We start from the raw sequence: 15,275 nt of genomic DNA, 5'->3' as shown, positions 1-15,275 counted from the left end.
CAGTCTGTTACTCACCTTCCAGTGACGTTCCCCGCTCTGGGACTCACCTCCCGTGACAGTCTCCAGTCTGGGACACACCTCCCAGTGACGGTCTCCACTCTGGGGCTCACCTCCCCATGACGGTCTCTGGTCTGGGACTTATCTCCCAGTGACAGTCTCCAGTCTGAGACTCACCTCCCTGTGATGGTCTCCAGTCTGAGACTCACCTCCCTGTGATGGTCTCCAGTCTGAGACTCACCTCCCTGTGACAGTCTCTGGTCTGGGACTCACCTCCCTGTGACGGTCTCTGATCTGGGTCTCACCTCCCCGTGATGGTCTCTGGTCTGGGACTCACCTCCGAGTGACGGTCTCTGATCTGGGACTCACCTCCGAGTGACGGTCTCTGGTCTGGGACTCACCTCCGAGTGACGGTCTCTGATCTGGGACTCACCTCCCAGTGACGGTCTCTGGTCTGGGACTCACCTCCCAGTGACAGTCTCTGGTCTGGGACTCACCTCCGAGTGACGGTCTCTGATCTGGGACTCACCTCCCTGTGATGGTCTCCAGTCTGAGACTCACCTCCCAGTGACAGTCTCTGGTCTGGGACTCACCTCCCTGTGACGGTCTCTGATCTGGGTCTCACCTCCCAGTGACAGTCTCTGGTCTGGGACTCACCTCCGAGTGACGGTCTCTGATCTGGGACTCACCTCCGAGTGACGGTCTCTGATCTGGGACTCACCTCCCAGTGACGGTCTCTGGTCTGGGACTCACCTCCGAGTGACGGTCTCTGATCTGGGACTCACCTCCGAGTGACGGTCTCTGATCTGGGACTCACCTCCCAGTGACGGTCTCTGATCTGGGACTCACCTCCCAGTGACGGTCTCCGCTCTGGTACTCACCTCCCTGTGATGGTCTCTGGTCTGGGACTCACCTCCTAGTGATGGTCTCCTCTCTGGGACTGACCTCCCAGTAGTGGTCTCCAGTCTGCTACCCACCTCCCCGTGATGGTCTCTGGTTTGGGACTCACCTCCCAGTAGTGGTCTCCAGTCTGCTACCCACCTCCCCGTGATGGTCTCTGGTTTGGGACTCACCTCCACGTGATGGTCTCTGGTTTGGGACTCACCTCCCATTGACGGTCTCTGGTCTGGGACTCATCTCCCAGTGACAGTCTCCAGCCTGTGACTCACCTCCCAGTGACGCTGTTTGGTCTGGGACCCACCTCCCCGTGATGGTCTCCAGTCTGCTACTCACCTCCCAGTGATGGTCTCTGGTCTGTGTCTCTCCTCCCATTGACGGTCTCTGGTCTGGGACTCACCTCCCAGTGATGATCTCTGGTCTGGGACCCACCTCCCCGTGATGGTCTCCAGTCTGCTACTCACCTCCCAGTGATGGTCTCTGGTCTGTGTCTCTCCTCCCATTGACAGTCTCTGGTCTGGTACTCACCTCCCAGTGATGGTCTCCAGTCTGCTACCCACCTCCCCGTGATGGTCTTTGGTCTGGGATTCACCTCCACATGAAGGTCTCTGGTCTGGCACTCACCTCCCAGTGATGGTCTCTTGTCTGGGACTCATCTCCCCGTGATGGTCTCTGGTTTGGGACTCACCTCCCAGTGATTATCCCTCATCTGGGACTCACCTCCCAGTGACGGTCTCCGGTCTGGGACTCACCTCCCAGTGACAGTCTCTACTCTGGGTCTCTCCTCCCAATAGTGACAGTCTCCGGTCTGGGACTCACCTCCTCGTGATGGTCTCTGGTCTGCTACCCACCTCCCCGTGATGGTCTCTGGTTTGGGACTCACCTCCCAGTGACGGTCTCTGGTCTGGGACTCATCTCCGACTGACGGTCTCCAGTCTGTTACTCACCTTCCAGTGACGTTCCCCGCTCTGGGACTCACCTCCCGTGACAGTATCCAGTCTGGGACACACCTCCCAGTGACGGTCTCTGGTCTGCTACCCACCTCCCCGTGATGGTGTCTGGTTTGGGACTCACCTCCCAGTGATGGTCTCCAGTCTGAGACTCACCTCCCAGTGGCGGTCTCCAGTCTGGGACTCACCTCCCAGTGATGCTCTCTGGTCTGGGACTCACCTCCCTGTGATGGTCTCCGGTCTGAGACTCACCTCCCCATGACGGTCTCTGGTCTGGGACTCACCTCCCAGTGACGGTCTCTGGTCTGGGACTCACCTCCCAGTGACGGTCTCTGGTCTGGTTCTCTCCTCCCAGTGACGGTCTCTGGTCTGGTTCTCTCCTCCCCATGACGGTCTCTGGTCTGGTTCTCTCCTCCCCATGACGGTCTCTGGTCTGGGACTCACCTCCCAGTGGCGGTCTCTGGTCTGGTTCTCTCCTCCCAGTGACGGTCTCTGGTCTGGGACTCACCTCCCCGTGACGGTCTCTGGTCTGGGACTCACCTCCCTGTGATGGTCACCAGTCCAGGTTTGCCTCCAGCACTCATTTCCAGTGCTGGCCGTTGTTATGGGACCACGTCCCCACACTGGCCAAGTCCGAGACGACCCTCCTCCATTCCCCTCTGAGTACGTTTAAAAAGTTAAATGCATAAAAAAAACAAGAAAAGAGAAAAAAAAGAAACAAAACTGCCTAGGAATGGGCAAAGCAGTGGAATTCCAGCCGGAATGTCCTACAGTGCCACCATCTTGCCATGCTGTCTACGTGAGTGTGTACCCTCTCTTTCCCTGCCCCTTATATATGAAGCCACCACGGCAGGTTTGATCATACACTGTCCTTTCCGGCACACCACCACCACCAAAGCCAGGGTGATCCTAACTGTGGATGAACTCCACTCCTCCCACACTATCCCATTCTCATCGGTGCTCTACCATACCCTCTCCTTACAAGTACAATTGCCTTTCTTCACAGTATTCATGCCCCCCCAATAGCCTGCAGACCAACTCCACCCCCCCACCATCCCCACAAATAGGTTGCCAAGTCTCCTCACCACAGCCATGATTATCCTTTGTCCATGGCTGTGCGTGGGACTCCGCTAATCGCTAAAAGAGCAAGTGGGCAGCATGGAGGCACAGCCTGGTCCAATCTGTGAGTATGGTACCCAGGGTGCCAAGTGGCCATGCTGCAGCCTTTCAATGCTTGTTGCTGGTGTACCCTGCAGTGCAGGCCAGTGCCTCCAAAGTGCCATCTCAGTGATCGAAGAAGTGTCATGAGGATCCTGAGGGCTTGGCAAATATCGGATGCCAATATCCATGGGTGAGGGCTGCTTTGGTGCTGGTGCCCATGGACTGTGCGCTGAGCTTGTGTTTGATAGTGAACAACATGGAGGGTCTACACACCAGCAGTCACCAGGAAGCCTCCCATGTCTGGAACGTTTGGCATCTGGTTTTGTTCCCGGTGTATGGTGGGATGTTAATGAAGTGAGACTTGCAGTTCACAAGGTCATGACCCAAGCCATAATCACCTTAGCAGGCAACTTCCTGCTTCTTAGCTATATAGCCCCTTCAATGCCCAGGACTTAATAAACAGAAGCAGCATGTTGCCCCAATGATGAGGTAGGAGTTGTCGGATTTCTCATGCGATTCTGCAACATTTCCCACCATCCTATAAGATCCCTGTGATATAATTGTCACAACTGATGACTCAAAGAGAAAAGTTAGTGCACTTTTCCTTTTTTTAAAAAAATCATTCACGGGCTGTGGGCATCGCTGGCTAGTCCAGTATTTAGTATAGAGTCATAGAGTCATACAGCACAGAAACAGACCCTTCGGTCCAACTGGTCCGTGCTGACCAGATAGCCCAAACTGACTGAGTCCCATTTGCTAACATTTGGCCCATATCCCTCTAAAAGCTTCCTATTCATATACCCATCCAGATACCCTTTAAATGCTGTATTTGTACCAGCCTCCACCACTTTCTCTGGCAGTTCATTCCATTCAAGCGCCACCCTCTGCATGATTTTATAAACCTCTATAAGGTCACCCCTCTGGTGCTCCAGGGAAAACAGCCTCAGCCTATTCAGCCTCTTCCTACACCTCAAACCCTCCAATCCTGGCAACATCCTTGTAAATCTTTTCTGCATCCTTTTAAGTTTAACAACATCCTTCCCATAGCAGAGTGACCAGAACTGTATGCCGTATTCTAAAGGTGGCCTCACCAATGTCCTGTATAGCTGCAACATGACATCCCAACACTTATACTCAATTCACTGATCAATAAAGGCAAGCATTCTAAATGCTTTCTTCGCCAACCTGTCTACGTGCAATTCCACTTTCAAGAAACTATGCACCTACATCCATAGGTCACCCCTAAACCCCGATCGTTAAGTGTGTAAGTCCAAGAACACAGAACACTACAGCATAGTACAGGCCCTCCAGCCCTCAATGTTGCTCCGACCTGTGAAACCAATCTGAAGCCCATCTAACTTATACTATTCCATTTTCATCCATATGTTTATCCAATGACCATTTCAATGGCCATTAGGTTGGCGAGTCTACTACAGTTGCAGGCAGGGCATTCTATGCCCCTACTACACTCTGAGTAAAGAAACTACCTCTAAAATCTGTCCTAAATCTATCACCCCTCAATTTAAAGCTATGTACTCCATGCTAGCCATCACCATCCGAGGAAAATGGCTCTCACTGTCCACCCTATCTAACCCTCTGATTATCTTATATGTCTCAATTAAGTCACCTCTCAACCTTCTTCTCTCTGATGAAAACAGCATCAAGTCCCTCAGTCTTTCCTCATAAGACCTTCCCTCCATACCAGGCAACATCCTAGTAAATTTCCTCTGAACCCTTTCCAAAGCTTCCTCATCCTTCCTATAACACAGTGACCAGAACTGTGCACAATATTCCAAATGTGGCCGGACCAGAGTTTTGTACAGTTGCAACATGATCTCATGGCTCCGAAACTCAATCCCTCTACCAATAAGCTAACACACTGTATGCCTTCTGAACAGCCCTATCAATCTGGGTGGGAACTTTCAAAGATCTATGTACATGGACACTGCGATCTGTCTGCTCATCTACACTATCAAGATTCTTACCATTAGCCCAGTACTCTTTATTCCTGTTGCTCCTTCCAAAGTGAATCACTTCACACTTTTCCATTTGCCATCTCTCAGCCAAGCTCTGCAGCTCATCTATGTCCCTCTGTAACCTACAACATCCTTTAGCACTGTCCACAACTCCACCGACCTTACTGTCATCCAAGCATTTACTAACTCATCCTTCTACACCCTCATCCAGGTCATTTATAAAAATGACAAACAGCAGTGGACCGAAAAGAGATCCTTGCGGTACACCACCAGTAACTGAACTCCAGGATGAACATTTTCCATCAACCACCACCCTCTGTCTTCTTTCAGCTAGCCAATTTCTGATCCAGACCGCTAAATCACCCTCAATCCCATGCCACCGTATTTTGTGCAATAGCCTATGGTGAGGAACCTTATCAAACACCTTACTTTGGTGCGGCCACATTTGGAATATTGCGTACAGTTCTGGTCACGGCATTATAGGTGCATCAAAGCACCACATCAACGGCTTTCCCCTCATCCACCTGTTTGGTCACGTTCTCAAAGAACTCAATAAGGTTTGTGAGGCATGACCTACCCTTCGCAAAACCATGTTGACTATCCCAAATCAACTTACTCCTGTCTAGATGATTATAAATCCTATCTCTTATAACCCTTTCCAACACTTTCCCCACAACCAAAGTAAGGCTCAGTGGTCTATAATTACCAGGGTTGTCTCTACACCCCCTTCTTGAACAAGGGGACATTTGCTATCCTCCAGTCTTCTGGCATTATTCCTGCCTTGGCTTGCCTTACCAAAATACAACAGCTCACATTTCTTTAAATTAAACACCAGCTGCTATTCCTTAACCTGTCGCCCCGTCTGATTAAGGTCCTGTTGTACCCTAAGATATGATTGTCCATCCCTAATTTGCCTGGAGGTCAGCTAAAAGTTAACTACATTGCTGTGGGGTCTGGAGTCATATGTAGGCCAGACCAGGTAAGGATGGCAGTTTCCTTCCTGAAAAGACATTGGTATGGAAGAGGGGAAGGGAGTTTGGAGGAACAGAATGTGGTGGAGTGGACCGTCCACAGATTGCTAAAAGTGAACACATGAAGGCTAATAGAATCTTGGACCTTAGTTTGAGAAGTGTTTTTCGTATAAAGGTGATACTGAGCCATGACCAGGCAGAATCAGAGCATCAAAATAACTTAACCTCAGTACCACTCTCTTGAACAGTCCTACCTGTCCATCTTCTTTCCCACCTATCTGCTCCACCCTCCCTTCCGATCTATCACAATCACCCTCCACCTGCCTTTGCCTTCCCAGCTACCTCCCCCTCAGCCCCTCCCACACTCTCCTATCCATCTCTCAGCCCCTTTCCCCTCCCCCATATTCCTGATGAAGGGCTTATGCCCAAAACGTCGACTGTTCTGCTCCTTGGATGCTGCCTGACTGGCTGTGCTTTAGCAGCACCACACTTTCCGACTCTGATCTCCAGCATCTGCAGACCTCACTTTCTCCTAGACTAGAGGAAGGCTATCCTGCCATTATTTGGCACAAGACAGGTCTTCCACAGCCATCAGGGAGCCTGTCCTAAGAAACACCTGACAAAGTCTTCACTCTATGGCCACCATAATAACCTTGGACTCTGTGATCCCAAAAATCTCATCCTGGGGATCTCATCAGTGTCATAGCCCACTGCTTAGGAACTTTTTGTTGATAAGTCATCAATAGTCCAAGTGGCTACTCACTGCCTGTGCATTGATAGCCTTGTCTGACACCCCCACCTCATCACATCACCACCAGCCCTACCCCATTGTCCATCTGGCCTCTGGCAAACTGGTCTCCAGTCATTAAAAGCCTGTGTTGTCCCACTAAGCCACGTCCTGTTTCACCCTGCTCACTCCTCCTGATTACAAATCCCACGTCAGTAATCTAATAGCGTCCTGAAACTGGCTAACCTGTAAATGATTCTGAGTGGTTAATTATGACTGTGGCAGCACTGCTAAATGCGATCACAATGAGTTCACAAATGCTCGCTTTGGAAGACTGCCTCCCACTGCTCAATTACAGGAGTACAACACTAGAAAGCTCTGGGCGGACGGGTTTCAGTGTGATCTCCAGCTTGCATTTCAAGTGACATGACAACATCTTCCTTCCCTATCTCCCTCAGCTACAAGCTGACATAAATGACATACATCCTCCAGCCCCTGCGGATATAGACTGAGCCAAAACTGTCGGTGGCATTTTGTAATTTATTTGAATGTCTGGTACTCGGAGATAGCAATGTCGGTTTTCTAACAGAGGTGCAGCGATCTTGTTATTGATTACTTTCTCCCTGGAGAAGACCGTGAGATTCTTTAATGGGATGGTGATATATTCCAAAATGATTTGTTAGTCAGCAGATGAAGTACTGTAGTTGACATGTTCAGTGAATAAGATTCAATTTGTACATTAGGTAAAACAAAATGTAAGCATTAGAATATCAGTAATCAAAAGCAGGAGACTAGACAAATCAGTGTTTGCTATCCACACATTTTGAAATTGAACATATACTTGTTAAGCAGTGATACTTCACCAAGTCAGAAAAGCAAAAGTATAAACTCAGCATATATTCTGTTGAGTAACAAGGTTGTGCAACACATCAGACTGACTTCTGGATATTGAATACATTACATGGGGTCTGGAGAGAAAGTGGGAAGATGGCATTGAGATAGAGGATCAGCCATGACCATATTGTATTGTGGTTCAGTGGTTAGCTCTGCTGCCTCACAGCGCCAGGTACCTGTGTTTGGTTCCAACCTTGGACAATTGACTGAGTGTAGTTTATATGTTCTCCCTATGTCTATGGGGACTTACTCCCAAAGTCCAAGAATGTCTAGGCTAGGTGGATTGGCCATGGGAAATGCAGGGAGAGTGTAAGGGGTCGGTCTGGGTGAGATTTTTGTTTTTTGGAGAGTCGGTGTGGACTCGATGGGCCAAATGGCCTGCTTCCACACTGTAGGGATTCTATCAACTGATTTGAAGGGCCGAATGGCCTTCTCGCGCTCTTTTGATTGATGGGTTTGTAATGGCAAAAGGTTTTGAACCAAATGATACAGAGAAAAATATACTTGCTGGTTGAAGTAAATTAATTAAAATTCGAGTAACGCCATTCAGGAATGAAATTAGGAAGTAGCTTTATGCACATACGGGAAAATTGAAATTTGAAACTCTCGGCTGGGCTTAATGGTCACACCAGTGTGCCCTTCCCCCAGCTGAAGAGTCAGTGCCAGTCCCACTGTAATCATTTGTGGGAGCCTCGGCACAACTAAAACCCAGTCTTAAGTGGTCAGTCTTGGGGAACCTGGGTCCTATTGGGTGAGAGTGCTGGCTCCCAGCTCTGTTGATGGGGCAAAAGCTGGAGGATCTCTCCTGTCCTGACAGCACCACCAGAGGGCCTCTCTAGTGGGGCAGATTCACCAGGGTCAGACAGTCAGGCCCTGCTTCTGATGGTTGGGGGATGGATGTAGCATCAGTCTAAAGGCCTTGTTGCTGATAAGTCCGCCCCACCCCCCCCCCCCAATCAGGTACCACTCGAAAGAAACACATCACTCCACTTAGCTCCTTTAAGGTGTACCCAGTGGCTCACCACATAGCGCGAACCTCCCCCCACGCACACCCCACCCCAAGTCCAGAGGCAATGCCATTATTTGGCACTGAGAAAGCTCAACTGGCCTCTGAGCAGGAAGGCTGTTCTTGATTCTGCCTGCCTGAAACTTAATTGGGGACCAGATGGCAAAATCATGATCCCTCCATCCTGTGCCTTTGCACCCGATTTATGCCCCTCTTTATTTTGTATATTTAGATTTTCAGGCAGGAACCAGCATTGAATTTGACCCCAATGTGTTAAAAGGTGAAAATGAGCATGGAAGGTTCCTCTTTAAATAGCACCACCCAGTTTACCGAACATTACGTCTCATTTGAACCATCAATCTACCTGAATGAGGCATAAGAAAAATAATAATTGCCCTCCGATTTGCAATTCTCTTAGACTGCATATGAAGCTAATCATGACTGGGAAGAGTGGGGGATAACAATTAATTAAGCCAAATCCAAATTTTTTTACATTGGTTGGTGGGATGTTCCCATCCCTGATTTCCCTTGGGAAGGGGAAGATGTTTTCCCTAGAGCGTCGGAGGCTGATGGGTGACCTGAGAGATGTTTGTAAAATCATGAGGGGTATGGATAGGGTAAACAGACAAGGTCTTTTCTCTGGGTTGGGGGAGTCCAGAGGGCATGGGTTTACGGTGAGAGGAGAAAGATTTAAAAAGGACCTAAGGGGCAACCTATTCACGCAGAGGGTGGTACGTGTATGGAATGAGCTGCCAGAGGATGTGGTGGAGGCTGGTACAATTGCAACATTTAAAAGGCATCTGGATGAGTATATAAATAGGACGGGTTTAGAGGGATAAGGGCCACATTTGGAGTATTGTGTGCAGTTTTGGGCCCCAGAACTCAGGAAGGATGTACTGGGTGTTCAGAAGAGGTTCACGAGAATGGTCCTAGGAATGAAAAACTTTACATATAAGGAATGTTTGAGGACTCTGGGTCTGTACTCGATGGAGTTCAGAAGGATGAGGGGGGGATCTAGTTGAAACTTACAGAATGCTGAATTGCCTGGACAGGGTGGATGTAGGGAAGATGTTTCCATTGGTAGAAGAGACTAGGACCTGAGAACACAGCCTTCGAGTAAAGGAAAGATCTTTTAGAATGGAGAGAAGGAGAAATGTCTTCAGCCAAAGAGTGGTGATTCTATGGAATTCATTGCCACAGAAGGCTGTGGAGGCCAGCTCACTGAGTATATTTTAGACTGAGCTAGGTAGGTTCTTAAGTATCAAGGGGGTCAAGGGTTACGGGGAAAAATTGGGAGAATGGGGTTGAAGAACTTATTAGCCATGATTAAATGGAGGAGCAGACTCAATGGGCTGAATGGCCTAATTTCTGCTTCTATGTCTTATGGTCTTGAATGTGGGCAAATGGAACTAGATTTATTTAGGATATTTGGTTGGCATGGATGAGTTGGACCGAAGGATCTGTTTCCATGCTGTACATCTCTGTGTTTCTATGAGCCACATTCTTAAAGTGCGGATCCCAAGAATTTGACTCCGTAATAGATTAAGAGTGGCCAACTAGTTCTGAGTCAGGACAGTGTGTGGTTTGCAGAAGACCTTCCGGGTGTTGGACTTCCAATGTGCCAATACTATCCTTGGCAACTCCATCCATCTAGGTATAAGAGGTCAAGGGTTTGCAAGGTGCTGCTGAATGAGGCTTGGTCAATTGCTGCAGTCCATCTTGTAGATGGTACACACCGCTGACCACTGTGCATCAATGGTGAAGGGAGTGAGGGTTTAACGTCATGAATATGATCCCAGTCAAGCGGGCTGCTTTGTCCTGGATGGTGTCAAATTTCTTGAGTGTTGCTACAGCTGCACTCATCCAGTCATGTGCAGGGTTTTCCATCACACTCTTCACTTCTTCCTCAGACAGACCTTGTGGAGCCAGGAGTCCCCTTTACTTTCATTACTGCTGTGCAGTTCATTGAGGTCTGTGCACAGCAGTACTTCCCACTCTGAACACTCTGTACAGTCATAGAGTCATAGAGATGTACAGCACGGAGACAGATCCTTTGGTCCAATTCATCCATGCTGACCAGATATTCTAAATTAATCTAGGCCCATTTTCCAGCATTTGGCCCATATCCCTCTGAACCCTTCCTATTCATATCCTATCCAGATGCCTTTTAAATGTTGTAATTGTTCCAGCCTCCACTACTTCCTCTGGCAGCTCATTCCATACATGTACCACCCTCTGCATGAACAAGTTGCCCCTTTGATCGCTTTTAAATCTTTCCCCTCTCAACCAAAACCTATGCCCTCTAGTTTTGGACTCCCCCACCCCAGGATAAAGACCTTGGCTATTCACCCTATTCATGTCCCTCATGATTTTATAAACTTGTATAAGATTACCCCTCAACCTCCGACACTCCAGGGAAAGTAGCCCTAGCCTATTCAGCCTCTTCCCGTAGCTAAAACCCTCCAACCCCGGCAACATCCTTGTAAATCTTTTCTGAACCCTTTCAAGTTTCACGTCAATGCTTGAGGTCACCAATGATGCACCATCCCAGAATAATAACCAGGAAGATCATCTGAATCTTTGCTGGACTGCAGTGTGATTTTCTTTACTTGCATTGCACAGCTGACCTTGGGTGAATGCCAGAGTAAACATACTTGCTTTATATTGATGAACATTGATCTTGCCTAACATGGATGGGTCATATACCTCATTTTATTACCTTAATTGCGTAAGGAACAGTTGGTTTAATTTTAAATGGGGTTCGAAACCAAGATTCTTCATGTTGATTTCTCCCTTCTGTGAAATTCTGCCTCTATCTTTTATATTTTCATTGTGAAAGCTTATTCTCCTTAATGGAAAACTAGCTTCCTAATCAAAAGGAATGCCTTCTGCAGGAGTCTCTGCATTGACGTTACTATATTCATGTACATCCACACATTTGCCATCATTGTAAAGAAATGGAAATGGACTCTGTGAGATGGTCAATTCCAAAATGTTTCTCTTTAATTGCATGAAATAGGATCTGGACAATATCTGCACTTGGGCTGCTAAATGGCAAGTAACATTCGCACCATACAAATGCCAAGCAATGGCCATCTCCCATATGAAACAATCTAACCACCACCCTTTAACATTAAATGGTGTTACCATCACTGAACCCCTACTATCAACATCCTGGGGTTACCATTGACCAGAAACTCAACTGGATTTGCCACGTAAACACAGGCGCATGTTGGAGGCTAGGAATACCACGGCAATTAACTTGCCTCCTGACTCCCTAAAACCTGTCCAATATCTACAAGGCACGAGTCAGGAGTGTGATGGAATATTAAATAAAAAACTAAAGAACTGTGGCTGTTCTGAAGAAGGGTCACTGGACCCAAAATGTTAACTTTGCTTGCTCTCCACAGATATTGCCAGACCTGCTGAGATTTTCCAGCAATTTCTGATTTTGTTTGTGATGTGATGCTCCCAAGTTGCCTCAATGGGTGCAGCTCTAACAACACTCAAGACGCTTGACACCATCCTGAACAAAGAAGCCCACTTGATTGGCACAACATCCACAAACATCTAAACCCTCCACCACTGACGCTTAGTGACAGCAGTGCATACTATCTACAAGGTGCACTGCAGAAATGCATCAAAGATCCTTAGACAGCACCTTCCAAACCCATGAGTGCTTCCATCTAGAAGGACAAAGACAGCAGGTACATGGGAACACTATCATCTTCAAGTTCCCCTCCAAGCCACTCAACATTGTGAGTTGGAAATGCATTGCCATTCCTTCATTGTCATTGTGTCAACATCCTAGAATTCCCTCCCTAATAACTTTGTGGATCAACCTACAGCACATGGACTGCAGCGGTTCAAGAAGGCACCTCACCATCACCTTCTCAAGGGCAACTAGGGATGGGCAATAAATGCTGGTCCAGTCAGCCATGTCCCACAAGTCAATTAAAACCAAACACCAAAAATGGTGTTTTGTAGTCAGTGTTGGTGGTGCACTCTGAGGTGTGGGCCATCTCCCAGTTACTCACATTATTCTTTATTGGCCACAATCCTGTTCAATGGCAGCATCACCTCTGTGGAAGAACTGGAGGATTTTCAGATAATTGGGAGAACTGGATCCTCCCATTTGCCCAAATGACTTGGCTGTAAATTACATGCTGCCCAAAAGCTTATTCCATATGCAGGGATAACTAAAGCACATAAATTCAGCTATTAGCATTTAAAAGTGTAGGCCGTTTGTAAGATTTTCCTTTGCCTACATTTTTGACAGAGCTCAGCCAATTTAAAATAATGAAGTGATTGCCTCTGTCAAAACAGCAGGGGAAGCATTCTATATTAAGCATCAATTGCCAATGTGATAACACTCCTGTGGCGTCATTTCAAGGTCAAGAGGCTATACTCTGTCTAAAGTCCATCCACATTCAGTGTCCGATAGGAATCACAATTCCCTCCAGTATTCTCAAGTCCTCTTTTACCAGGGATCACGCACCCTCGAGACACTGTTCACATGCAACTTTACCAAAATATAAAGAATTGTATGAGTTCTGCAATATAGCATTCCCTGATATGTTAGCTAAAAATCACACAACACCAGGTTATAGTCCAACAGGTTTATTTGGAAGCACTACCTTTCGAGGTGCTGCTCCTTCATCAGGTGATGAAGACTCAGCACTTCAAAAGCTAATGCTTCCAATTAACCTGGTGTTGTGTGATTTTTAACTTTGTCCACCCTGGTCCAACACCAGCACCTCCTAATCCTGATATGTTAGGGTTTGTATGAAGTTCAGATGGTATCTTATACAAGCCATTTGACCCATCATTGCCTGTGCCAGTGAGGCCAATTAAGTCTTCAATTGTTAATATGATGAACAGCAGTAGGTTTTACAAAATCTTGGAAAATAACATGTCTGAAGAAATCATAGGTGCGAATCATTTCTGTTCACTAATCATCAGGCTTGGAAAGTGCAATCAACAACTTATGCCACAGTTATTTAAATTCATTGAAACAGTTTCTTTACCTTCTAATTGCCCGATGGCCTTGTGGGTCAACCCAGGGCAGGTGGACTGCAGTGGTTCAAAAAGGCAGCTCAAGGGCAACTAGGGAAGGGCCATAAATGCTGGCCCAGCCAGCCACACCCACATCCCACAAATGAATAATTTTTAAAAATTCAAACTCTAATTTTAATTGTGGTATTTGTAATTATCATTAAAACACTCCAGAGAGAACATTTGCCCCATCTTCTGTGTGCACAATGAGCCATCCAGATCTCGTACACAGCTGTTCTGAGCAAGCCCAATTTAGCTCCATGTTTTCTTATCATCTTCCACATATCTGACCAATTAACCATCTTCTTTATTTTCTCAGGTCCAAGAGTCCCAAGGGTCACAGTTCACAGTACCAGTGATTGTCACAGTAAGTAGTCACCTTTTACCTTGACTCTTGACTTGACAGACTGCTTGTCTCCTCAGCTCTCTGTCCCTGCCAGGCAAGCTGCCAACTTGTATTTTGAGCCGCCAGTCACTCCCTTACTTTCTCTCGGATTGCAAATGCTTGGTTTCCATGGTGAACACTTGCTCACGAAGTATATGACGGCTCAATTGAATCTGAGGATTAATCCCTTCAAGGCACTCAATATTGTCAGCCGGCTGCAGCGTGTTATACCTTCATAGAAAGTATACGCATATACTTTCTAACGAGTGAGTACAGAACTCACTGCCCTAGAGTGCAGTGGAGGCAGAATCAAGAATGAAATAGATATATCTCTGTTGAAAAATGGGATAAAATGCTATGGCAAGCAGGCAGGAAGGTGAAGTTGAGACCAGTATAGGATCGGCCATGATCACGTTAGATAGTTGAGGGGGCTCGAAAGGCTGAACTGCCTACTCCCACTCCTCATTCCTATGTTCCTATGACTGAGACCTGAGATGGCAAGTTTGTCATCTGAGGAGAGACTGGGGCAACTGGGTTGTATTCACTGGAGTTTAGAAGGAGAGGACCTCACTGAAACATTTAAATCCTGAAGGGGCTGGACAGTCTGAATGCAGCGATAATGTTTCTTTGAGCTGGAGAACCAGAGGAAGGGGTCATGGTCCCAGGTTCCAAGGTAGGTGGAAGAGAACTATCTCCACTCAGATTGTGGTCAACCTGTGAAATTCTTCACCACAAAAGGCTGAGAATCACTGGATATGTTTAAGAAAGAAAAAGATGGATTCTCAATACTAACTGCGTCAAGGGGAATGGGGAGAAAATGGGAATATGATGTTGAGTTGGAGGGTCTGCCATCATCATATTCAATGATGGTGCAAGCTTGAAGGGCTGAATGGCCTACTCTTTCCAAGTTTCTCTTTGGAAATGGACAGGAAGGTATTATTCAAAGGAGTGGTACTGACACAGCTTTCAACATAAGATCTTTGTATGACAGGGATGAGGAAAAAACAAAAGATTTCAGCATGAACTGACAGAAATTCTGCAATAACAGGGTCAGATTCCTACTTCTATCTTTCTTCAGCTGTACTATTGAGACTGATACTGCCATTCGCAGCTCACTGTAAGTGCAGCCCCAAGAATGGTGTGAAATGCAGATCTGTGGTTCATCAAACTGTGGCAGTGAATTTAAATTGCCAAATTCAAACAAGTTTTAACCTAAGCGAGAGATGCAACAGCACTACAGTCATCTCTGGATTAGT

At 47.2% G+C, this 15,275-nt stretch overlaps 1 protein-coding gene across 6 annotated transcripts in view; it reads left to right on the top strand.

The window, feature by feature from the left end:
* Positions 1-15,275, top strand: part of dpp6a (dipeptidyl-peptidase 6a) — a 1,516,786-nt gene that overhangs the window by 1,432,933 nt on the left and 68,578 nt on the right. For all 6 annotated transcript variants that reach the window (XM_072576237.1, XM_072576239.1, XM_072576236.1 and 3 more), the window contains one exon: positions 13,954-14,001. In XM_072576237.1, the coding sequence (XP_072432338.1) occupies positions 13,954-14,001 (48 nt within the window). The remainder of the gene's footprint in view (positions 1-13,953; positions 14,002-15,275) is intronic.

The sequence above is a fragment of the Chiloscyllium punctatum genome, chromosome 8 (genome assembly GCF_047496795.1).
Source record: "Chiloscyllium punctatum isolate Juve2018m chromosome 8, sChiPun1.3, whole genome shotgun sequence".
Lineage (NCBI taxonomy): Eukaryota > Metazoa > Chordata > Chondrichthyes > Orectolobiformes > Hemiscylliidae > Chiloscyllium > Chiloscyllium punctatum.
Note: the sequence above shows the minus strand (reverse complement) of the source record. Positions and strands in the feature narration are given on the sequence as shown.